The following is a 27020-nucleotide window of genomic DNA, read 5'->3' on the forward strand; positions in this document are numbered from 1 at the left end:
CACTAAACCTTGTGGAAAGCCTTTCCAGAAGAGTTGAAGCTGTTATAGCTGCAAAGGGTGGGCCAACTGCAGATAAACCCTACAGATTAAGAATGGGATGTCATTAAAGTTCATGAGCATGAAAGAGTAATATAGTGTGTGTGTGTGTATATATATATATATATATATATATATATATATATATATATATATATATATATATATATATATATATACACTACAGTTGCCTACAGTTAAGTTCATATATATTTGGACACAGCCAGAACTAAAAATGTCAAACCAGTATTGGAAAAGCATTCTTTGGATGAATGAAAGTAAGATGATACAGCATCATCTGTAAAACACAGTATGTGACAGTGATGGCATGGAGATGCAAGGCTTCCAGAGACACTGGGTCACTGGTTGATGATGTGACAGAAACAGGCAGATATATTTTGAAGTGTTGGGATATTCTGTTCATAATTGGATTGAATTAAAAACTGAAATGTTGTGCTTCAAATTCCCTTTTTTTCCTTGTTTTATTTCAGTTCTATTCTGGTGGCATACAGAACCGAAATTATGAAAATTGTAGAAAAACATGTACACACAAACTAAATGCTCACAGACTCATAGGGATTGTCACTATGGGGACATAAATTGAGGTCCCCATGGGTACAAAAGCTTATAAATCATAAATAATTAGTTATTTTGAAAATGCAAAAATGCAGAAAGTTTTGTGTGATGGGTAGATTTAAGCATAGGGTAGTGTTGGGGGATAATATGGTTTGTACAGTATAAAGACCATTACGTCTATGGCGAGTCCCCAGAAAGATAGCACACGAGATGTGTGTGTGTGTGCACACGCTTTCTTTTAGGGGTTTCTCTTCGATGATAATCATAAATTCTTCTGGACAAAAACTAAAGAATTTATTTTCATCCCGACCTTCATTATTCAAGAGAATATTTCAAAGCAAACTCTGCCCCCTAGCGACACATACTGGTTAGTGCATTTGTTCAAATAGGCCTGTGTAGTTTCACGTTTCACAAGCATTCATGTAAAGTTTTCACAGAGCATTTTTAAATCACATCTAACGGAAATGTATAACTTTAGGTTACTGTTAAGACATACTTTTTTAGCAGTCACATAGCAAACATACTCTTTATTCATTTGTAAAAGCAAATTCATAAAACAAAATATTTAAAACAAACAAAAATAAAAAGTGAACATTTTTCAATGTCTTCACAGGGACTGAAGAAGATTTTTTTAATCATTCAGTCAAAACTCCCCTCCAAAAAAAAAAAAAACAGTTTCCCTGTATCTGACTTCTATTTGTTGAGGGCTAATTTACACTTGTAAACTTGTTTCACAAAGGCTGAGCATTATTCTTACATAATTGCATGACCATGTGCAATGTCATGACAACGTGTGTGGTGAAGTCCCATAATCTGATACTCTGAATAATCTATATGATCAAAAATGTATTTTTTAAAAGACAAATGTGAGAAACAACTGTGATGTAGGCCTACTGCAGTTTCAGGCCATGCGACATTACACTTTACTTCTGCTCGGATTAAATGCATGGTCATGTCATTTCTTATCATTATATTAAAGGCCATTCTCACACAGATTTTATTTCATAGTTATAGCTGAAATAGTGAATAAAAATAAAATAAAAAATATGTTTTAACAGTGAACACCAAAGTTTAAAGTGTAAGGAACAGTCTATAAGTGCTGAAATGGCGCCACCTATCTCTCTAAAAACAAAGCCTTGCGACGGCGAGTAAAGTTAGCACGATATATGGAAGCACTGGTTACGGATTATTAGTGGTGTTTGCTTGCTAACGCAAGTATTACTATTATTACGCCTTATACTTAAGGATAACGATTTGAACAAATCCCTACACCTAAATAACCTAAAGTCCAGAGGAACTTGGAGGAGATCTTTTAAAAATTCTAATGGCCTTCAAACTGCATACTGTATACTGCTTATTAAAAGCACGAGAAATAAATGTATAAAAATGTACACGGAAAAAAGAGTTATTACTCACTATTTTTGTCTAGTTTATCGGTACAAATATCTAAACATTTTATCAAAAGCAAAATGACATTAAGCCTTGTTTTCTGAAGAAAAAAATAAGTGTTTTTACTTAAAACAAGTTAAATATCTTCATATTTGGATATTTTAACTTATTTTAAGCATAAACTCACATGATAATTGTGATACATTTTTCTAGACTAAATAGTCAAGTAAATGTATCTTGATTTAAGAATGTTTAGATATTTGTACTGTAAAACAATACTAAGATTATTATTTTTTGCAGCGTAACACCAACAATCTACACAACTTTAACCATTTGTAATAATAATTTGATTTGATTTCTTTGGCGAACTTATCCACAGCACTAAAACACTCTTAGATAGGCTACTTTGTGCAAATATCCAGTAGGGAGCAGTAACGTAATTCCCCTTTCAGTCGCCAGCACTTCCCGTAACTCCTGCTCACCTAAAGTCCCTCTCTCTTGAAGCCCCACCTTACTGCCTCCTCCTCTCCATCTTCTCCTCCCTCAACCCTTTTTGAAGAACCCATTCAAACCTTCACTATTCTCTCTCTCTCTCTCTCTCTCTCTCTCTCTCTCTCTCTCTCTCTCTCTCTCTCTTTCTCCCTCCCTCTCTCTCTCTCTCTTTCTCCTGCCTTGCCCTCTTTGCTCCTGTGTTCTGATTGGTTCCAGATCTGCTCCACTAGCTGACTCAACATTCCACAGCTGGCCACAGCACCGTTTCACCTCGAGGCCTAGCCAAGAGTCAAGAAAATAGGGAACTTGAGTTAAGAACTGAAAAGAAGAATTAGAGAATGTAAATAAAGAGGTACAAAGTTTAAGTTTCATCCAATGTACTGTTTGGAATCAGCTTTTACATGAGCTCATCACATCACACCGGCTGAGATCAAGCAGACCGTTACAGTGAGGTCAGACTTCCTGTTGGGCAGCTCTGCGTTCAGCATGTGATTAGAGAGAGAGATACCGCGGTGCTTGTGACAGGCTCATTCTCATGCACTTTCATCTATCTATTTCTGTCCGCAGTTCTTGTTTTTTGGTTCTGCACCACTGAACTTCAAACACACCATCGTTTCATTTGATGTGTAATTATTATGATTATCATTTTTAGACGGATCAGGGACCTGGATTCTGACCCAGAGAACATCAAATTCAGCTGCACAAATTTTGAAAAGAGCAACAAAATGTGTCACAACAAATAACTTCAAAAGTCACAGTCTGAAAAACAAATACTGTTGTGGCGTTACCTTGTAGTGTGTGATTGTGCGCTCTTATAGTCTGGAAGTTCCAGTCAAGGTGATTTTTAGGGGGACTTTGTTCCCTTTTGGCACTATAGGATAACTATGACATGAAAAAATATGCATACAAACTGTACAAAAACAAAAAAAATGCTATTTTCCACAAAAACCAATCCAATTGGCTCTTCTGAGATGGTGGAAGTTGATTGGCTGACAGACTTAGATGGATGGACCGCTTGATTTTGGTTGATCATCTGCTGCGCTCTACACAGCCCTCTCAGTGTCTTTAAAAAAAAAATTGAAACTTTTTTTTTTCTTAAACGTAAATTCTCTCAGTCAGTTGCTGCGTTAGCAGAATTGTTCTCCTAGGTGTTTTGAACCAGTTTGAACACATCCAGCATTATTCGCCCTGTTCATTCAACTCCATGTCTGAGACCAGAATGTTTTTTTCTGCTTCTTCGGAGGGGGCGGAGTTAGTGCGGCTGTACCGAGCACTCTCATAGGCGCCTGTGGAGCCATAGCGCCGCCTACGATACAGATAAATCCCACACACCACCAGCGCAATCAGAACCAGTGCTGCCACCAGGACCTGGATTAATACATGGAGATGGTCCACCTCAGCTAGAAGAGAAAAAATATATATACTCAAATAAGAAAATGACAAGCAACATCATGATTATTAATTCAACATATTTTAGGTAGATGTGAGGTTTAAATATGATTATAACTTACACTGAAAAACAGGCTCTGCTGTGGCTCCTATTGAAAAAGGGGAATATAGAAAAAGGAAAAGTGGGCTCAATTATGAATGAATGTATTAGCACTTACTATGAGGTCAACTAATAACAGTCAAGTTTTTTTTTTTTTACCTACTAAAATTTGTTGGGCTGGTAAGAAAGATTGTACTATTTTTGAAGTCTCTTGTGTTCATTAAGCCAGCATTTATTTGATCAAAAATACAGTAAGAACAGCAATAATGCAAAATATTATTACAATAAACCAATGTATTATTTTAAAAAGCAATTCATTCCTGTGAAGGAATAACGGTCATTACTCCAGTCCTCGATGTCATATGATCCTTCAGAAATCATCCTAATATGGTGATTTGATCTATTGCTTTTGGTTTTATTCACATTTTATGTATTCTTATTCTAAAGTTAGTGATTTTTTACAGTTGGTTTATTGAAATAAATAATTAGCAAATATAATCTGACTCTTAAGATTTTTTAGTGGCATTTTAGTAATTATTTTGCAAATTTGTGACATTTTTGCAAAAACAGAGACTTCAAAACACTTCAAACAACAACAAAAAATGCAAACTTTTCACAAAAATACTGATCTATAGAAAAATATATATATGAGAGACCATACCCCTTGGTCGTTTACAGATGACTCCATGTGTGCGGTTTTTACAAGACCCAGGCCTCCAGAGGCCCGTGTTGCTCTGAACCCAGAAGCAGCTGTTGGCGGACAGCATGCTCAGATTAGCGTCCTGCTGCTCCCAGTTACTGTATTCCACTACTTCACTGTCGGCCCACACCAGACTGTTTTCTGTAGAATCAAACACATACACGGAGGACTAAATAAAGGCGATCCAAATTGCAGGTCAATGAAGTTTCAAATATGAACCATCTTGCCTTTGGGGTTAAAAATCATTCCAAGCCATGCGCCGTGGGCCTGTTGTTGAAAACTTTGCATGTGCTCCCACACAAATCCGTTCTCGTTTTCATCTAATACTGACAACAGCTTAGCTCCCACTAAGAAATAAAAAACAAGATTACTTTAGTTTATCGTGTGCAATATGTTCCTGTGCAGTTCTTTCTGGTGTTTCCAGTGTGTGGACGTTACCTTTGCTACACGTGCGGATGGCCTCGTGTTTAAGCTGTAGCTCGTGCAGGATGAACGAGTAGCAGTGATTTCTGAAAGGAACCCAGGACCAATTACCTACAGGCTGTGGGCAAAAACCTGGATACATCCACCTGTGGTCTATCCTTCTCTCTGACACAGAAACAAAACGAGCCAAATGCTATTAGAACACAGAAGCAAATTTTGTGCAAAAATAACACCACAGACAGATCCAAACACGCATTGATTGTCTGGAATGGAATGACAGTATAGTGCATGGTATACACATTAGTGTTGTTAAATTATTAAAAGTTGTTTTTAGTCAATTGAATAGAGTTGAAATATTAGATGAAAACTTGTTGAAAGTTTACATGCTACAATTACTAAAACTGAAATAAAAATTAAAAAGATATAGTCGTGTAAAAAAAGAAAGGACACCCCTTTGAATTCTATGGTTTTCAGGTTTTAAATACAACAAAACATGACATATTACACCATGTTGTTGTTTATTTAACAAAAATAAAGCCAAAATAGAGAAGCCATGTGTGGAAAAATTAAGTACATCATTCTGGAGGAATTTTGGCCCACTCTTCTTTACAAAATTGCTATAGTTCATTGAGGTTTGTGGGCATTTGTATATGCACAGCTCTCTAAAGGTCTCGCCGCAACATTTCAATCGGGTTAAGGTCTGTTCTTTGACTGGGCCAGTGCAACACCTTGATTCTTTTCTTTTTCAGCCATTCTGTTGAAGATTTGCTGGTGTGCTTAGGATCATTGTCCTGTTGCATGACCCAGTTTTGGCTTTAGCTGGCAGATGGTCTCGCATTTGACTCTACAATAGTTTGTTCTGTTGCTCATAGTTCACTCAATGACTGCAAGTCGCCCAGGCTGCAAAACAAGCCAAAAATCAACAACTCTGCTTCAGTATGATGGACAGTTGGTATGAGGGGTTTCTGTGATATGCTGTGTTTGGTTTTCGCCAAACGTGGCACTCTGCATCTGGCCAAAGATCTCCACTTTGGTCTCGTCTGTCCAAAGGACATTGTTCCAGAAGCTTTGTGGTTTGTTCAGAGACAACTTTGCAAACCTAAGCTGTGCAAGCTCTTGGGTTTTTAGCAGCTTTTCTGCACATCTTGGCATCGTGTTAACACACACCTGAATGCTTCTGACTAGCAAACGGCCAAAACTTCTGCTTTTATGGAGTTGGTCATGCTTAGTGATGATTAATTAATCAAAGGGATTTAATTAGCAGTGCCTGACTGCTAATTGCCATCTTAATACATAAATTCACACCGCACAGACAAACTTGTTTGTTGTTTTTTGTCGGATCAGTGTATATTGGCATCGTTGGTCAGGGTTTGTTTTCATCTGACTGAACATGTTCAATCAGCGTTTGCCTTTGTATGTTGGGGCTGTGCGGTGAATTGGGTGAATTCACAGACAGCTTATTGAATTCATGATTCGGATCACGTGTCAAACTGCCAAACTGCTGAAATCACGTGACATTGGCGATCCGAATCATTGATCGATTCACTGATTCATAACCGTTTGTATCTTTATTTGAGGATTGAACACAAACGCAGAAGAGAAGACAATGCTGAATAAAGTCATAGTTTTTGTGATTTTTGGACCAAAATGTATGTTCAATGCTTCAAGAGATTTTTAACTAACTAACTGATGTCACATATGGACTACTTTGATGATGTTTTTATTCCCTTTCTGGACATGGACAGTATTGTGCATACACTTAGATACGCTCTCGGAATAAATATCTTAAACTGTGTCTGAAGATGAACGAAGGTCTTACGGGTGTGGAACAATATTGGGGTGAGTCATTAATGACATAAATGTCATTTTTAGGTGAACTAACCCTTTAAGTCAATGTATTAGGCTTCTTTATCCGGGAATTCCATGCATTCAAAATGTACACAGAAATATACTAGTATGGTATGGTATGGTATGGAACATACTGTAACATTTTCTTACCCGTGTTGATTTCACAAATGGCTGCATTTAATTTTGTATTACAAGCAGCCACAGTCCATTGGCCCTCAGTGGTCATGTGACCACATCCATACATTTGATTGGGCTCTCCATCCCGCCAGTCACTAAAACTGATCTCTTCTTCACCCAGCCATGTGTAGCTCCGCCCCTAAAAAATATAAAATGCTTTGCTGAAGCTCTGACATGTCAGGAGAAGAGACATACAGCATGAACACAATGTCACTCACCCCGTCGTTGTGTAGTGCAATCCATGCAGGTTTGCGGAGAGAGCTGAGGAGGAGGGTGAGGTAGGCATGTTGCCGTGGGTCCCGTACTGCAGCCAGTGTTCCATTAACTGACTCGCACAACTGCAGAGCTGCATGCCAGTCCAGACGCTTCTGCAAGATCCGGTACTGCACGCCACCAAATTCTAATGAGCCATCTAATGATGGGGGAAGAGGGTCCAGGCCGGGGGGCAAGGCAGGGTCTGGAAGCACAAGTAGACAGGATATATAACACAGCATATATGCAATGCAATTTACAATATTTGTGCCAGTGAATTTGAGATGTTCCTTTACCTTTATCCTTCATGCAGATGAAGCCATGTTTCTCTGCGTCACACTTGCGAGATGCCCACATGCCCATCATACGATTAGGACTACCATGGAGAAGCACTACACAGTTACCCTAAAGGGACACACATATACATTGATGGTTACATTTCTGAATTTATAAATTATAGATACTGTAGAGACAGACAGATAGACAGACAGACAAAGATAGACAGAGACAGACAGATAGATAGACAGACAGACAAAGATAGATAGATAGATAGATAGATAGATAGATAGATAGATAGATAGATAGATAGATAGATAGATAGATAGATAGATAGATAGATAGATAGATAGATAGATAGATAGATAGATAGATAGATAGATAGATAGATAGATAGATAGATAGATAGATAGATAGATAGATAGATAGATAGATAGATAGATAGATAGATAGATAGATAGATAGATAGATAGAGACTGACAGACAGTCAGTCAGACAGACAGACAGACAGACAGACAGATGAAGATACACAGAAATAGATAGAGAGAGACAGACAGACAGAGACAGAAATAGATAGAGACAGACAAAGATAGAAGGAAATAGATAGAGACAGACAGACAGACAGACAGACAGACAGACAGATAGATAGATAGATAGATAGACAGACAGACAGACAGACAGACAGACAGACAGACAGACAGACAGACAGACAGACAGAAAAATAATCCAGTACCGGGCTTTTCAGTTGTCTGTTGTCTACTGGTTCTCCAGGGGCCCAGTTAGTGTAGCTAAGCAACCCAGGTTCAAACCACCTGAACTGAGCCTGAGATTCTGAAGTGAGCCCCACCCACATGTGGAAACTGCTGTTGGGTAACAGAGTCACAAGGAAGGCTGAAGAGAGAGAAAGCAATAAATACAATTCAGAGGTTAGCCTGTTTCCATTCACACAAACTATTGCAACACAAAACAAATTGAAAGCAAGACAGAAATTGGGGCATGTCAGTCCTAATATTCCTAATATTTATCCATGAATCTTATACTTTCATATTTTTTGCCTTTTCACCTAACCTAGCTTCCCTTTTGTAGTGTGTGTGGGTTTGATTTACCCTGAACTCTGTGGTTTTGCACGGTCACTAGCGTGGCTCTATGTGTCAGACACGTCTTGGAGGCAGCCTCCCAAGTGCTACGACTCGACAGCTCCTCTCCAAACACCTTATAACACTGAAACAACAGTGAACAAAACAGAATTCAGAGATTATGGACATGAGAGTATGTGTAATGTGTGAATTCCTGTGAGAAGGGCCAGATCTTTATTTCTTTATATTCTAAAGGAAGAAGAAAAATAAATATATATATCAAAAAAGCTGTTAAAAAGCTGCCCCCTTTCAAAAAAGCTGCGAAAAATAGATCACTTTTTATGATCTAATCAATTGCAGTTCAGTCAAAGTAATCATACATTTCTTTAAAAAATATAAAGTTTATATACATATATCAAAATAATAGATTAACCTCAAACCAAAAGTAAAATTTGAATGCGAACTGATTTATTTCATTTTTTTTTACTACATCGTAGCCTTGCAAGTGTAAAAGCAGGCAGGTTATGTGAGTGAAGTTCTCACCTTGTGTAGAAAAGGGCTCCAGCCCTCAGGGCAGCCGGCGGGTATGAGAGGAGGAGCGGGTGTGGGAGGGATGGTACCTGTCACATTTACCCTCTTACACACATACGGAAGATCGACATGACACCTCTGGTCTGACCAGTCACCTGAGAAAACATTCAAGCAATTCACTAAACTCACTGCTGTTGAATCACATATTATACCCCAAAATAACCTAGCCATAGACATTAACATTTTTTGAACCTTAACCCTGTGGAATTAGGTTAATTTTAAATTATGAACATGCAGTTTAAAAAGGTGCATGTCAAATCAAGGTAAAGATGACATATTTCTATACGAGTGTTAAAATGGTCAAACCTTTTGAGGCGGAGATTTGGACACATTTGGGCTCTTTGCTGATTGGCCGAGGCTGTCCTAGTCCCCAGGACACATAGTTGAGCACCGAATGATCAGACCACCTCAATCTCCCATCGTTCTTAAATGTGTGTAACCCAACCCACCACAGATCATTTTCTTTGCGGGACATCTAGAAACAGCGAAATACATATACGTATCATATCCGATAAGAAAATAATGGGATGCTGACAGTATTTTTGGGCCAAATTATTCCTTAGGTCTTGTATGCTAATATGATGCCATATGTCAGATCACATTAACTGTCATAAGGATACATCTTAGGTGTGTGTGTGTTTTATGAGTGCTTACCTTGCGTAAAGTGCTAACCAAAAACTGATTCTCCTTTGGAGAGTGCATGGAGACCAGGGAGGCGTCGAACCAGGAGCAGATCCTCTGAGCCTGGTCCCACGTGGAGCGATGTTCAAACATTTTATACTGGGCCTCCTCAAAGTCAACCCACTCTAAACCAGTGTCTACACAAAAACACAGTTATATTAATCTCACATTATTTAGATTCAAAATAATACTCAGGTCACAAACAAGCTTGTTTTGATTATATTACCGATCAGGCATACAGTCCCTGACAAAAGTCTTGTCGCTTATCTATTTTGTAGAAATACCTGATATTAACCTGACTTTTTAATTAATTAATTGGTGTTAGAAATAGCTCATATGAAAAGCTAAAACCCTCCCAAATGATGTTTAATGCACTGAAATAAATAATTTTCACAGAAAAAATATTTATCATTTAATCAAGACGGAAAGGTCAAATTTTGGCAAGACAAAAGTTTTGTCGCCTATACAGAAATTCAACAAATTTACTGCAAATACAAAATATGTCAGCAAATTAAGTTGTGGTGCTGTGAGATCCAAATGTAATATGTTGTATGACTTCCATGAGCTTGAAGGACTGCATCCATGCGGTTTGGCAAGGATTCATACAATTTATCCTCTGTACTTGACGCTGAGACACATTGAAGGTGTCTGCCACATCAGCAGTGGATCTGGTCTTCAGCCTCTTGATAATCAAAACTTTAGTCTCAGGGTGAATCTTAGGCATGTTTGCAGAGGTCTAGTTGCAGTTGATTTGAAGGTCTAGCGTACTGGGGTTCTTTTTATACACACTTGAGACCTAATTGATCCATTATTAGTCACAGGGGAAGCTCATATGACAAAGTGACAACACTTATGTCTTTGCAAAAATTGACTCAATGGGCTTTACCAAGCTGTGAATATTAGAATACTTTTTGAAAGTTTAGTTTTTCACTGAAACATTATCACAAAAGCTGGTGGGATTAAAATGAGCCATTTCTTGTAAAAAAATCTTGATTTGAAATATATTTCAGCGGCACTTTAGGTCAATTTGTACACAAGCGACAAGACTTTTGTCAGGGACTGTATAAATTATATTGTACTGGGCCCCCTTTTGCTGCCAAAACATCCATGACCTGTCGAGGCATGGTATCTGGCACCAAGATATTAGCAGCAGATCCTTTAAGTCCTATAAATTCTGAGGTGGGGCCTCCATGGATCTGACTTCAAACAGCACAGTTCAGCACATCAAACAGTGGCCCAACTGGATTAAGATCTGGGGAATTTGGTGGACAAGTCAACACCTCAAACTCGTTGTTGTGCTCCTCAAACCATTCCTTAACCATTTTTGCTTTGGGCATTTTTGGGCATTTTTGCTTTGTGGCAAGACGTACTATCCTGCTAAAAGAGGCCACAGCCACCAGGGTATACTGTTTCCATGAAAGGGTGTACATGGTCTGCAACAATACTTAGGGAGATGGTATATATCAAAGTAACATCCACATAGACGGCAGGGCCCAAGGTTTCCCAGCAGAATATTGCCCAAAGCATCACTGCTTCCGCCGGCTTTCCTTCTTCCCATAATGCATCCTGGTGCCATGTGTTCCCCAGTTTAGTCACGCACACGCACTGGCCATCCATGTGATGTAAAAAGAAAATGTGATTCATCAGACCAGGCCACCTACATCCATTGATCCGTGGATCCAATTCTGATGTTCATGTGCACACTGTTGGCACTTTCGGCGGTGGACGGGGTCAGCATGGACATCCTGACTAGTCTGCGGCTATGCAGCCCCATCCAATCTGCCATGCACTGTATTTTCGGACTCCTTTCTATCAGAACCAGCATTATCTTCTTGAGCAATGTGAGCTACAGTAGCTTGTCTGTTTGATCGGACCACACAGACCAGAATTCACTCCCCATGTGCATAAATGAGCCTTGGCCACCCACAAGAGCTGCAGGTTTGGAGATGCTCTGACCCAGTCATCTAGCCATCACAATCTGGCCCTTTTAAACTTACTCAAAACCTTATGCTTGCCTATTGTTCCTTCTTCATCAACTTTGAAGACAAAATGTTCACTTGCTGCCTAATATATCCCACCCAGGTGCCATGATGAAGAGATGATCAGTGTTATTTACTTCATCTTTCAGTGGTCATAATGTTACGCCTGATCTGTGTATTTGCACATAACATGGTAAAATGCATAACATGGTAAAATGCAATGCGACAGACCTTCATGGCTCTCGGGTTCCTCTTCTACCTTCCCTTTAGGTATTTTGCAGATCCAGTCTAGCTCAGACTCACAATGTGATACCAGCCAGTTGGTGTCAGCCATGTTAGCTGCTCCGCACTCAGCAGAACCATAATTCCCTCTGCCAAAGTTCTGATAGGCCACCTGAGAGAGAAAGAAATTATGGACTTTATATGTTCCAAGCAAAAAGCTAGTGTGGCGGTACCATAGTAAAGTAATGGTAGCAGATCACAATACAAGGGTAAATTGATATTTGCTATGGCACTTCAAAGAATACTAATGGTAGTACGTTCATATTAAGGATCTTTTTTTGCTTTATGCAGTGGTTCTCAACCGTTGGGGTACTAGAGGGCCTCAGCAAACTTCTAAAGGGTTCTCATAATTACTAATCACATGATTAAAATAGCCAGCATTATACACTACTGTAGTACAATGAAAAATTCACAGTATTTTAAGTAACTCACAGCTGATCCATCACTCCATGTCCAACTGTCACTATTCCGTCTTGAAATCCCGATCCATAGCCAGTGCTGCTCATGATCCTCCGCCTCCCTGCCCAGACAGCCAATCAGAAGGCAGAACTGTCAGACGCTACTAAACCTTTAACAGGCAGTTTACACATGATGCATTCTATTCATAAAATTTGAGTTTGACTAAATGAGGCGCGGCGGAGACTGATCACAATGCATTCTGGTTTGAAATTTTGTAAAGAAAGAAAAAATAAAGTACCAAAGTACCATAAGAGCAAGACAAGAAAAGCCGTCCCAAATCGGCTGCACAAGTGCTGATGATGACACTGCTGTTTCTCGATTTGCCTGATTCACCAAAGACAATGATCACGTGTGTTTCGAGTTTATTCTGACACATTTAACTCAACTGATGCTCACAAACTCTTTTTTTGTAATCATGCTATATTATGCCACGTTTATCAAAATAAACCTGAATTAAAAAAAATATAGAACCACTTTACTGGTATTTGAATACTACAGGCTTATGTTGAGCACCTGTATTAAGCAGTACAGAAGGTAGTAAATTTTGAAGTGGTTCTGTTGCTTCATGAACACATCTGATACGTCTATGTATTAGTCAAACATTGCAGCTTATCCATTTCATCTATAATAAAATACACAAAAACCTCACAAGTGTCACTATAGGGAGCAAAAAGTGTCCGATTTCATGTTTTCGTTTTCAACCAGAATATCGATAATAACTTATCTTACATAAAGTACATAAAGACATTCTATTTTAGGGGACATTCTATTCTATTTGATTGTAAGGAAGCTTTATAAAAACCTTTATTCGCACACAAATCACACCCTCGTACATTACAAACAACCAAGCTTCAGGGGTGAATTTTAGGCCTCTACGCTTCATCACACACACCTACCCAAAGGCCTCATGGAGGATCTGGAAGACAAAGGCCTCTTCCTCCGGCGTGTTGAAGCTGGCGAGCTGAGCTCCATGTTTCTGGCAGAATTTGTGAGCTTGAATCCAAGTCAATCTCTTCTCAAGTGCACCTGCATGAAAGACCTACAAAAAGCACAGTAATGAGGCTGGACAAAGTTCAGTTTTTAAGAATATGCTTAAACAAATTATAGAACAGCCACACAAATTTAAAATAGAATGTCAGGAAGAAGAATGATACATTTTCTGATCAGTAATCGTGAAATTTTAATCTTTGATATGTAAAACGTACTAAACTTTTATCTAAACAATTTCATTATACTAAAACAACTAATGCAGTCATCAAAAAGATTTGTAATGTCAAGAAATATTGTTTTCAGTTGATTTGTTTGACAACATTGTAAAGGCTTTAGGATAAATCATAGAAATATGGGAAATAAAAGTTTAAATTGGTAATATAATACAATTTCTTTGGAAAGATTCAATAAATAATTCATACAAAAAACAAATACACTACCAGATTTTTTTTTTTACATTTCAAGTTTTGTAAGGATTTTCACAATACACTTTTTTCAAAGCAGCTTTAAAGAAAATCATGATAAACATAATATCTACATTTCTTCATGCCTTATTGTTACATCTAGCAGATTAGAGCTGGGCAATAATATATTTTTTTGCACTTTTTTGCAATGATACAAGCAATCCATATGAATTATATATATATATATATATATATATATACAACTTTTTATAAAGAGCTGGGTGAGTTATAAAGAGCTAATATAGTTACATTTTGCAATGTTGAATTGCTTAATTACTGCTTATTGATAGTTATATAGCCTTATAAGTACAAATAAACAGCCAATATCTAAGCAATATGCATGCTAATCAGCAACTAGTTAATATCAAGAATTGGACCCTAAAATAAAGTGTTCACGCTTTTTCAATTCCAAAGAAGTGCAAAGTTGTGACAGACACACCTTGTAGCAGTGGTGGAACATATTGGTGCTTTTCCATCCTGATGGGCATGATCCTGTCAGGGACGGCGTCGGGTGAGGTGCAGGAGGGCTGGGGATGAAAGAAGCGTCCTGATTCTGTTTGCAAATGTATTTGGAGCGGACGCTGGCACAGTCCTTCACCTCCCACAGACCCATGGCCTGACCTGCCACCATCACCACACAGCCTCCCTTTATGCGTGCTGCACATCAAGCAGGTTCATGATTAGCATTTTTATGGTTTAGTATCAAATAATAAAAGGAATGACATTGAGGTGCACACTTGCTCATCTCATACATACGATTGTGTGTGTGTGTGTGTGTGTGTATGAGTGTGTTTGTACCTGGCTCGTCTCTGTTCCAGTTGGTGTATGTGAGCTCATCCCCCGTAATCCAGTGGAAGGGGCCGGTGTTATTCTCATTATACAGGCCAAGCCAGAACTGGTCGTCAGACCGTCCGAACACCAGGCTGCTCACAAAGGCTTGCTCAAACCTGGAAACACGCACACATGCATCTCATAAGTTGCTTCATAATTTAGTGATTTCAGGAAAAAGCACACAAGCTGAATACAAATCCAGTCCATGCTGCTAGGCTTGTGTCTAGTACCTGTTATTAATAATGGCGAGTGTAGCATTGTTGCTTGCGCACATTCCTTTCGCATCATTAAAGGTTAGAGATTCTTCTCCAACCCTGAAACAGGAAGGACTGTGCCATCTCCAACCCTGAAGAGATTCACCAGAGGAAAAGAGAAAGAAGTTTGCTGTTATAATGCATTATATTATTCCTGCTTGAAAAATAACACACTGGTAGATGCTCCTGGACAGTTCAGCTTTTTTTTTTTTTACCTAGAGATTTAGTAAACGTTAATACGTTGGTCCTACTTTATATCAGGTTGGCTTTACTACTGTACTTATTGTGTCCATATTGTACTGCAAAACACTTTTGATGATATTGAGGTGGTGTACAGGTAAAGTGTGGTGGGATGGGTCAGTTTAAGGGTAAAGTTAGGGACATGTATGGTGGGATGGGTAAGTTTAAGGGTAAAGTTAGGGACATGTATGGTGGGATGGGTAAGTTTAAGGGTAAAGTTAGGGACATGTATGGTGGGATGGGTCATTTAAGGGTAAAGTTAGGGACAGGTGTGGTGGGATGGGTAAGTTTAAGGGTAATGTTAGGGACATGTATGGTGGGATGGGTAAGTTTAAGGGTAAAGTTAGGGACAGGTGTGGTGGGATGGGTAAGTTTAAGGGTAAAGTTAAGGACAGATGTGGTCGGATGGGTCAGTTTAAGGGTAAAGTTAGGGACAGGTGTGGTGGGATGGGTCAGTTTAAGGGTAAAGTTAGAGACAGGTGTGGTGGGATGGGTCAGTTTAAGGGTAAAGTTAGGGACAGGTGTGGTGGGATGGGTGAGTTTAAGGGTAAAGTTAGGGACAGGTGTGGTGGGATGGGTCAGTTTAAGGGTAAAGTTAGAGACAGGTGTGGTGGGATGGGTCAGTTTAAGGGTAAAGTTAGAGACAGGTGTGGTGGGATGGGTAAGTTTAAGGGTAAAGTTAGGGACAGGTGTGGTGGGATGGGTAAGTTTAAGGGTAAAGTTAGGGACAGGTGTGGTGGGATGGGTAAGTTTAAGGGTAAAGTTAGGGACAGGTGTGGTGGGATGGGTCAGTTTAAGGGTAAAGTTAGGGACAGGTGTGGTGGGATGGGTAAGTTTAAGGGTAAAGTTAGGGACAGGTGTGGTGGGATGGGTAAGTTTAAGGGTAAAGTTAGGGACAGGTGTGGTGGGATGGGTCAGTTTAAGGGTAAAGTTAGGGACAGGTGTGGTGGGATGGGTGAGTTTAAGGGTAAAGTTAGGGACAGGTGTGGTAGGATGGGTCAGTTTAAGGGTAAAGTTAAGGACAGATGTGGTCGGATGGGTCAGTTTAAGGGTAAAGTTAGGGACAGGTGTGGTGGGATGGGTCAGTTTAAGGGTAAAGATAGGGACAGGTGTGGTGGGATGGGTAAGTTTAAGGGTAAAGTTAGGGACATGTATGGTGGGATGGGTAAGTTTAAGGGTTAAGTTAGAGACAGGTGTGGTGGGATGGGTAAGTTTAAGGGTAAAGTTAGGGACAGGTGTGGTGGGATGGGTAAGTTTAAGGGTAAAGTTAGGGACAGGTGTGGTGGGATGGGTCAGTTTAAGGGTAAAGTTAGAGACAGGTGTGGTGGGATGGGTAAGTTTAAGGGTAAAGTTAGGGACAGGTGTGGTGGGATGGGTCAGTTTAAGGGTAAAGTTAGGGACAGGTGTGGTGGGATGGGTAAGTTTAAGGGTAAAGTTAGGGACAGGTGTGGTGGGATGGGTCAGTTTAAGGGTAAAGTTAGAGACAGGTGTGGTGGGATGGGTGAGTTTAAGGGTAAAGTTAGGGACAGGTGTGGTGGGAAGGGTCAGTTTAAGGGTAAAGTTAAGGACAGATGTGGTCGGATGGGTCAGTTTAAGGGTAAAGTTAGGGACAGGTGTGGTGGGATGGGTGAGTTTAAGGGTAAAGTTAGGGACAGGTGTGGTGGGATGGGTCAGTTTAAAGGTAAAGTTAGAGACAGGTGTGGTGGGATGGGTCAGTTTAAGGGTAAAGTTAGGGACAGGTGTGGTGGGATGGGTCAGTTTAAGGGTAAAGTTAGGGACAGGTGTGGTGGGATGGGTAAGTTTAAGGGTAAAGTTAGGGACAGGTGTGGTGGGATGGGTCAGTTCAAGGGTAAAGTTAGGGACAGGTGTGGTGGGATGGGTAAGTTTAAGGGTAAAGTTAGGGACAGGTGTGGTGGGATGGGTCAGTTTAAGGGTAAAGTTAGAGACAGGTGTGGTGGGATGGGTAAGTTTAAGGGTAAAGTTAGGGACAGGTGTGGTGGGAAGGGTCAGTTTAAGGGTAAAGTTAAGGACAGATGTGGTCGGATGGGTCAGTTTAAGGGTAAAGTTAGGGACAGGTGTGGTGGGATGGGTGAGTTTAAGGGTAAAGTTAGGGACAGGTGTGGTGGGATGGGTCAGTTTAAAGGTAAAGTTAGAGACAGGTGTGGTGGGATGGGTCAGTTTAAGGGTAAAGTTAGGGACAGGTGTGGTGGGATGGGTCAGTTTAAGGGTAAAGTTAGGGACAGGTGTGGTGGGATGGGTCAGTTTAAGGGTAAAGTTAGGGATAGGTGTGGTGGGATGGGTAAGTTTAAGGGTAAAGTTAGGGACGGGTGTGGTGGGTCAGTTTTAGGGTAAAGTTAGAGACAGGTGTGGTAGGATGGGTAAGTTTAAGGGTAAAGTTAGGGACAGATGTTTTGGTGGGATGGGTAAGTTTAAGGGTAAAGTTAGGGACAGATGTTGTGGTGGGATGGGTCAGTTTAAGTGTAAAGTTAGGGACAGGTGTGGTGGGATGGGTAAGTTTAAGGGTAAAGTTAGGGACAGGTGTGGTGGGATGGGTCAGTTTAAGGGTAAAGTTAGGGACAGGTGTGGTGGGATGGGTCAGTTTAAGGGTAAAGTTAGAGACAGGTGTGGTGGGATGGGTGAGTTTAAGGGTAAAGTTAGGGACAGGTGTGGTGGGATGGGTCAGTTTAAGGATAAAGTTAGAGACAGGTGTGGTGGGATGGGTAAGTTTAAGGGTAAAGTTAGGGACAGGTGTGGTGGGTCAGTTTAAGGGTAAAGTTAAGGACAGATGTGGTCGGATGGGTCAGTTTAAGGGTAAAGTTAGGGACAGGTGTGGTGGGATGGGTGAGTTTAAGGGTAAAGTTAGGGACAGGTGTGGTGGGATGGGTCAGTTTAAGGGTAAAGTTAGAGACAGGTGTGGTGGGATGGGTAAGTTTAAGGGTAAAGTTAGGGACAGGTGTGGTGGGTCAGTTTAAGGGTAAAGTTAGAGACAGGTGTGGTAGGATGGGTAAGTTTAAGGGTAAAGTTAGGGACGGGTGTGGTGGGTCAGTTTAAGGGTAAAGTTAGAGACAGGTGTGGTAGGATGGGTAAGTTTAAGGGTAAAGTTAGGGACAGATGTTTTGGTGGGATGGGAAAGTTTAAGGGTAAAGTTAGGGACAGATGTTGTGGTGGGATGGGTCAGTGTAAGGGTAGGGTTAGGGATAAGGGAAGTGTAATAATCAACAGTGTAATTTAAATGTAGAAAGTAATTGCATACGTAATTACATGCAGGTAATAAAAAAAATGTTAGTACAATGGGTGAGTTTAAGGGTAAAGTTAGGGACAGGTGTGGTGGTATGGGTTAGTTTAGGGGGAAAGTTAGGGACAGGTGTGGTGGGATGGGTCAGTTTAAGGGTAAAGTTAGAGACAGGTGTGGTGGGATGGGTGAGTTTAAGGGTAAAGTTAGGGACAGGTGTGGTGGGATGGGTCAGTTTAAGGATAAAGTTAGAGACAGGTGTGGTGGGATGGGTAAGTTTAAGGGTAAAGTTAGGGACAGGTGTGGTGGGTCAGTTTAAGGGTAAAGTTAAGGACAGATGTGGTCGGATGGGTCAGTTTAAGGGTAAAGTTAGGGACAGGTGTGGTGGGATGGGTGAGTTTAAGGGTAAAGTTAGGGACAGGTGTGGTGGGATGGGTCAGTTTAAGGGTAAAGTTAGAGACAGGTGTGGTGGGATGGGTAAGTTTAAGGGTAAAGTTAGGGACAGGTGTGGTGGGTCAGTTTAAGGGTAAAGTTAGAGACAGGTGTGGTAGGATGGGTAAGTTTAAGGGTAAAGTTAGGGACGGGTGTGGTGGGTCAGTTTAAGGGTAAAGTTAGAGACAGGTGTGGTAGGATGGGTAAGTTTAAGGGTAAAGTTAGGGACAGATGTTTTGGTGGGATGGGAAAGTTTAAGGGTAAAGTTAGGGACAGATGTTGTGGTGGGATGGGTCAGTGTAAGGGTAGGGTTAGGGATAAGGGAAGTGTAATAATCAACAGTGTAATTTAAATGTAGAAAGTAATTGCATACGTAATTACATGCAGGTAATAAAAAAAATGTTAGTACAATGGGTGAGTTTAAGGGTAAAGTTAGGGACAGGTGTGGTGGTATGGGTTAGTTTAGGGGGAAAGTTAGGGACAGGTGTGGTGGGATTGATAAGGGATTGACAATTTAAAAACATGTATGTACACAATGATATCAAATGATTCATTTAAATGTTAGTACATAGTAGTTAAGGCCATCTAATATAAAGTGGGAGCAACATATTAATGTTTACTAAATCTCTAGGTTCAAAAAAATCTACACATATAGGCTACACACATTTATTTTTGTGAAATGTGGGGACTTTCCATAGGCATAATGGTTTTTATATCATACAAACTGTATTTTCTGTCCCCTACACTGCCCTGCCCTTAAACCTACCCATCACAGGAAACATTCTGCATTTTTACTTTCTAAAAAAAAAAATCTTTCTGTATAATTTATAAGCCTTTTGAAAAATGGGGACATGGGTAATGTCCTCATATTTCACCCTCTCCTTGTAATACCTATATGTCATACCCATGTCATTATACAGATTTGTGTCTGACATTTCACAAAAACAAGCACGAGCACACACACACACACACACACACACACACACACACACACACACACACACACACACACACACACACACACACACACACACACACACACACACACACACACACACACACACACACACACACACACACACACACACACATGTTGGTCTATGTGGTTTACAGGGACTCTCCATAGGCGTAATGGTTTTTATACTGTACAAACCGTATTTTCTATCCCCTTACACTGCCCCTGCCCCTAAACCTACCCATCACAGGAAACATTCTGCATTTTTACTTTCTCAAAAAAACATCATTTAGTATGTTTTTAAGGCCATTTGAATTATGATGACATTTGATATGTCCTCATAAACCACATTTATAGTGTAATACCAGTTTAATACCCATGTAGTTATACAAATTTGTGTCCTCATAAACCACATAAACAGGCTCACACACACACACACACACTTGTTTGTTTGTTTTACTATATTATATTAGTGAGGACATTGCAGGTCTTCAATTGTTTTTAAATCGGCTTAATTATATAAATATCATTGAAAAGTGCAAAACACTAGTTTTAAATAGAAACATGTTTTTGCCGATTTATAAGCCTTTTTAAATAGTGAGGACCAGTAAAATATCTTCACTTGTCAGTTGTCAAAATACTTCACTTTATAAGTGAGGACATTTGGCCTTCACAAGTACAGCCTAAACTGTACACAGTCTCACACACACACACACACACACACACACACACACACACACACACACACACACACACACACACACACACACACACACACACACACAGTCTCTCACACACACACACACACACACACACATCACTGAGAGACAGATGTGTTCTCTCACTGTCTGGCAATGACAAACTCACAATGACTTTAATAAAGATTGAATTCTTAAAATTAGTTTTTAGATTTATATCTGCAAAAAGTGCTTGCAAAGCAGCAAAAGAATAGTTAAAGCCTTATAAAATAATAATACAGGAAGAAAGTGGGAGAGAGATTAACAATAATATGCAACCTGTTGATACATTATCATTCAAAAGTTTGGGGTCGGCATTAAAATGATTTGAAAGAGGTCTCAAATGCTTTCACCAAGGCTGCATTTATTTGATCAAAAATGTATTAATATAACATAAAAAAACTGTTTTTATATATATTTTTAATAATGTCACAAGTTGTTTGTGTTAAGAATGTGTTAGTTCATGTGTGTCTTGTGCCCTGTCCCAAATGATACCCTAAACACTCGCAGTGTTCCTACGAGTCTGCACTTTCCATTTGGGACAGGGCCTTGGTTGCCCCTGTGTGCTAATTTGTTTTCATAGTAACCCATTGTGTTCATCTGTCTTGTTTAGCTCCACCAATTGGTCTATGTATTTATACCCTTTATTCAGTTCAGTTCTTTGTCTACACTGTAAAAAAATTATTTAGAAAAAAAGTTACCTGGTTGCCTTAAAATTTTGAGTTCATTGAAATTAAAATTTTAAGTTAATACAATGAAATTTTTTTGAGATTCGACAACCTTTATTAAAAGATTATTAAAAGATTTTGTAAGCATATTGGGGAAGCATATTGGGTAATTGCAGGAATATTGTATGTTTTATACCTGATGACGCAATGAAACATGCCAAAGAGTGCTATTTTCATGATTTATCACATTTTTTATGTGGTTCAGGTACAAAAATATTTTGAGTTTCTATTTATTAAACAAATTTCCTTAATTGTATCAACTCAATTTTTTTATTTCAATAAACTCAAAATTTTAAGCCAACCAGGTTACTTACTTTTTTAAGTTAAACCAACAAAAAATAACAATATTTTTTTACAGTGTAGTGTTAAGCTTGGTTTATGTTACTCCTGTATTGTTTTCCAGTGGTTTGTTTTATTTAGTTCAATAAATTCAGACTGCTGCTAATAGATCCCCTACTTGCCTCATTGTAGAACAAACCCATGACAAATATATTTTAAAATAAAATGTATTCATGTGTTGTAAAGCTGAATTTTCAGCCTAATTTCCCAGGCTTCAGTAACATGATATTCCAAACATTAATATAATGCACTGATTTCCTACTTAAGAAACATTTGTTATTATTATCAGTATTTTTGTGGAAATCGTGAATCGTTTTTTCAGAATTTTTTGATGAATAGAAATTTGTAAGAACAGCATTTATTTGAGATAAATCTTTCGTAAAATTATACTGTAAGTGTCTTTACTGTTACTATTTAGGAATTTAATGCATACTTGCTGAATAAAGTCATTAACTTAAAAGTATTTAAAAAAATTATTTGAATGGTAGTGTAAATCAATCAATCATAATCAATCAATATTCAGTATGCAGATATTATGGTAATAACCTGCTGATGGTTAGATTTTAACGACTGATCAAATCAAAATTGCTTAAATTAAGGTTAAAAGGCTCTGGAGTAAAAGTAAATTGTGGAGTAGAAAAATAAAATGAAGTAATATATTGTAAAGCACTGTAATTATATCAAGTTGATCGGGCAAAAGTCACTTTTACCACTCCTGTCGTTTGTGATTAAAACAACCCCCGAACTTAAATATTCAATCAGAACACATAATTGTCACGGTTCATGAATCCACTGTCTCTCTTTCGTCTTGTGTACTGTCTGTGGGCGTAGTCACTGATCAGCGCTTATCAACAGAGCCGGCTGGTTATCATCAGTGTGTGTCTTTATATGTTCAGTAACTGGTGTCTCATGTTGTCAGATCGTTGTGGTTCCTGTGTGTGTGTGTTCCTGCTGTTCCCCGCTGTTTCTGGTGCCTGAAGTTTGCCCGTTATTCGTCGTGTGCTGTCGTCTGGTTGTTCCACTTAGCACCGGGATTCGAGCACTGTCACTGGATCACTCACGGGATTGGAGCACCTTCACCTCGCTGTACAACGAGGTCTCTGCGTCCGTCGTCATCCTGTGTTCTACTCGGCTTTTGCCATACAATTAATAAAGAGCGTTTTGCATTTGCATCCACTGTCTGTGTATCATTACAGAACGATCTGACCATCGATGGATGCAGCAAGCCCTACGAGTTGGGACGAGATCGCCTCCTGCAGCATTGCGAGGATTGATCAACAAGAGGAAGGCATCGCCAACACAGGTCGGGCGGTTCAAGCTCTTGTGACGCAAGTGTCCGAGCTCACCTGTCAAATCCAAATGCTCAGGAACCCCACTGAGCCGCCCACACCACCCATACAGCCTATTCCCATCGAGGCGAGTTCCCCACGAGAGCCGCATCTACCCACCCCGGAGGATTATGCAGGTGACCCCGAATACTGCAGAGCATTCTTGACCCGTTGTTCGATGCACTTCTCATTACAGCCGCAGACATTTCAGCAAGAACAGTCGAAGGTGGCCTTCGTGCTCACACTTCTTTCGGGAAAGGCGGCTCTTTGGGGAACGGCGGTGTGGGAAAGTAAGGGCACTCTCCCCTGGCACCCGTTGTTGTGAGGCATCCGTGGCTCACTCAGCACAATCCCAGGGTGGATTGGGGCCACAACACAGTGTCTGAATGGAGTAATGCGTGTCATGTAATATATAGGAAGCAGCGGATTTGTCAAACGTGCCCGTGGAGAACCAGGACCTGAGGAGAGTGTTCAGTAAATCTCGTGCTGCTTCTCTTCCTTTCGCACCATCTTTCCGACTGTGCCGTAGATTTAGTACCGTGTAAGTCTCTGCCTAAAGGCAAATTATATTCAGTTTCTGTCCCGGAAAGAGAGGCTATGGAGAAATATATTTCTGATTCGCTAGCTTCCAAAAGTCCTTCCTCATCTCCAGTGGGGCCGAGGTTCTTTTTTGTGGGGAAGAAGGACGGATCTCTGCGATCGTGTATTGATTACTGAGGGCTGAACAACATCACGGTGAAGAATACCTATCTTTTATCGTTGATGTATTCAGCCTTCGAGGGGTTGCAGGGAGTGTCCGTCTTCACAAAATTGGATTTATGTAATGTTTATCATTTGGTCCGCATAAGGAAGGGCGATGAATGGAAGACCGCATTTAATACCCCTAGGGGGCACTTTGAATACTTGGTCATGCCTTTCGGGCTTTCCAACTCCCCAGCAGTCTTCCGAGCAATCGTCAATGACGTGCTGAGAAATATGGTCGACCAGTTCATATATGTCTAGATGACGTATTGATTTTTCTTCTTCTCTCCAGGATCATGTTCAGCATGTCAGACGAGTGCTTCAGAGGTTGTTAGCGAATGGGCTTTTTGTCAAGGCGGAGAAATGCGTTTTTCATGCACAGTCTGTTCCTTTCTTAGGATACATCATCTCATCTGAGGGAGTGCATATGGATACTGACAAGGATAAGGCTGTGATAGATTGGCCAAGCCCAGATTCCCGTAAGGCCCTACAGCGGTTACTGGGATTCACCAATTTCTGTCGCAATTACAGCCAACTAGCCGCACCTCTGACAGCCTTGACCTCTCCCCGAACTACATTCAGGTGGTCCGATACAGCCGAGGCTGTATTCGCCAACCTGAAGAGCCGCTTCGTTTCGGCTCCCATCCTCGTGGCCCCTGACCCATCATGTCAGTTCGTGGTAGAGGTCGACGCATCAGAGGTGGGGGTAGGTGCAGTTCTGTCCCAGCGCGCTTCCACAGATGACAAGATGCATAACATAATTATGACATTGGTAACAGAGAGTTGTTGGCCGTCAAATTAGTGCTGGAGGAGTGGCGTCACTGGTTGGAGGGGTCAGGGGTACCTTTCATTGTTTGGACTGATCACAAGAACTTAGAATACATCAGAACTGCCAAAAGACTCAACTCAAGGCAGGCTCAGTGGGCACTTTTTTTTGGACGTTTTGACTTTTCTCTCTCGTACCGCCCGGGTTCTAAAAACATCAAACCCGATTCCTTATCTCATATTTTTGACCCATCCATACGCCTGTCTACTCCCGAGTGTATTTTACCCGAGACTCTTTTCGTCTACACTCTAAGGTGGGAGGTCGAATCGAAGGTTTTGTCGGGCTTAGAAAGGGGTAACGCCTCCACCCGACTGCCCATCGAACCGGTTATTTGTGCCAGAGGGAAATCGGTCCAACGTTATTCAGTGGGGTCACTGTTCCAGCATAGCCTGTCATCCAGGAGTTCACCGTACCAGTTTTTTGGTTAAGCAACGATTCTGGTGGCCACGTATGGCTCGCGACATCCGCGATTTTGTCTTGGCTTGCTCGGTTTGTGCCACTGGTAAAACTTCCAATCGCCCTCCGGATGGGTTATTACAAGCGCTGTCAGTCCCTTCGAGATCCTGGTCCCATATCGCACTAGATTTTATTACCACCCTCCCAGGGCAAAATGGTAATTTTGACTGTCGTGGACCGGTTCTCAAAGGCGGCTCATTTCATTCCCTTACCCAAATTACCCTCAGCTAAGGAGATAGCGGTTACTGTCATTGATCACATCTTTCGGTTACATGGCCTCCCGACAGGCGTGGTGTCTGACAGGGGTCCCCAGTTTGTTTCCAAATTTTGGCAAGAGTTTTGTAAACAGTTAGTTGATCTTCTCTGCAGTTTGCACCTGCAGAGCAAACCTCTCTCAAACCAAGAGAGCCAACCAAGATTTGGAGAGAGTGTTGCAATGTTTGGTCTCCAGGAATCCTTCCTCCTGGAGTCAACAACTGTCAATGGTTGAGTACGCACATAACACGTTACCAGTGTCATCCACGGGCCTTTCTCCGTTTGAATGTAGCGTAGGTTACCAGCCACCAGTTTTTCCCAGTTTGGAATCCGAAGTCGCGGTCCCTTTCCGCTCACGCCTTCATCCAGAGATGCCGTCACACCTGGAGCAGAGCCCGTGAGACTCTTCTCCAGGCTGGGACGCGCACCAAGGCTAAGGCCGATTGCCACCGGTCTACGCCTCCGATATACGTCATTGGTCAAAAAGTGTGGCTTTCTACCAAGAACATTCCTCTCTGATCCGTATCGAATAAACTTGCTCCTAAATTTATTGGCCCGTTCTTGTCACCAAAATCATTAGTCTGGTGACAATCCAACTCAAACTCCCTCCTGCATACAGGAGAATTCACCCCGCCTTTCATGTGTCTAAAATAAAGCCTGTGTTTCATGCACATTAATTGGAGCACCTTCACCTCGCTGTCCACTGAGGTCCCTGCGTCCTTCGTCATTGTCTTGTGACCGTCTGACCCTGTCTTCTACTCGGCTTTTGCCATACAATTAATTAAGAGCGTTTTGCATTTGCATCCACTGTCTGTGTATCATTACAATAATCATCCTTTTGTGCAACAGCTATGAATGATATCTCAAAATGTGCGTCTTACTGAAAAACTGTGTGCTATTATTTCTGCAAGTAGTATACATATTTTGCCCGGTGGATACAGGTGAAAAAAATCCCACAGATTTACCTTAGAGGGGGGGCCTGGATCATATCTTTGGAGCAGAACATCACAGCGAAACCACCCAGAATGGCATAACATCATGCTATGAACCAATCAGAACACTTATAACCAAGAACAATGGCCTGGTGTCGCATGTGCACTGTTTTCTTCAGGGAAAGGAGTAACTTAGTCAAACAGTCTGTTTTAAAGCTTTAGGCTAGTAACCACAAGTAACCTCTGAACTCTGACCTAGCTGATAGCATCCAGAGTCACAGCTCTTATTTAACAGATGCCTATTACCAGGGTCACAGCAAGGTAAATTGCAATAATGCACACACTCATTTAAAACAAAGTGGTTTCATGTAAAGAGGCCTGAATGAAATGGGTGGAGGGGCAACAGACGGGGGCAAGGAGAATGAAATTTAGCCGATGTATGCATATTTTGTGTCTGTGAGAGAGTAACTTGGTGCATGACCTCAAACTTTTAGAGGACAGTTATGAAATATGAAGACTAGCGTGTGAGTCAGACTTCTCTGTTTATTGTATGC

General features: G+C 40.6%; 1 protein-coding gene across 1 annotated transcript in view; it reads right to left on the reverse strand.

Annotated features, from left to right (window-relative positions):
- Positions 1–2636: 2636 nt before the first annotated feature.
- Positions 2637–27020, reverse strand: part of mrc2 (mannose receptor, C-type 2) — a 43362-nt gene continuing 18978 nt past the window's right edge. Inside the window, exons 10-28 of the mRNA XM_067413064.1 lie at positions 15242–15357; positions 14979–15127; positions 14620–14837; positions 13623–13765; positions 12700–12787; positions 12217–12379; positions 9980–10143; positions 9632–9800; positions 9278–9420; positions 8765–8879; positions 8392–8549; positions 7679–7787; positions 7349–7587; positions 7104–7269; positions 5121–5270; positions 4910–5029; positions 4644–4823; positions 4005–4031; positions 2637–3893 (exon numbers count right to left, since the gene is read on the reverse strand). Coding sequence (XP_067269165.1) covers positions 3673–3893; positions 4005–4031; positions 4644–4823; positions 4910–5029; positions 5121–5270; positions 7104–7269; positions 7349–7587; positions 7679–7787; positions 8392–8549; positions 8765–8879; positions 9278–9420; positions 9632–9800; positions 9980–10143; positions 12217–12379; positions 12700–12787; positions 13623–13765; positions 14620–14837; positions 14979–15127; positions 15242–15357 — 2838 coding nt within the window. The 3' untranslated portion in view covers positions 2637–3672. The remainder of the gene's footprint in view (positions 3894–4004; positions 4032–4643; positions 4824–4909; positions 5030–5120; positions 5271–7103; positions 7270–7348; positions 7588–7678; positions 7788–8391; positions 8550–8764; positions 8880–9277; positions 9421–9631; positions 9801–9979; positions 10144–12216; positions 12380–12699; positions 12788–13622; positions 13766–14619; positions 14838–14978; positions 15128–15241; positions 15358–27020) is intronic.

This window comes from Pseudorasbora parva, chromosome 2 (genome assembly GCF_024679245.1).
Source record: "Pseudorasbora parva isolate DD20220531a chromosome 2, ASM2467924v1, whole genome shotgun sequence".
Classification (NCBI taxonomy): Eukaryota; Metazoa; Chordata; class Actinopteri; order Cypriniformes; family Gobionidae; genus Pseudorasbora; species Pseudorasbora parva.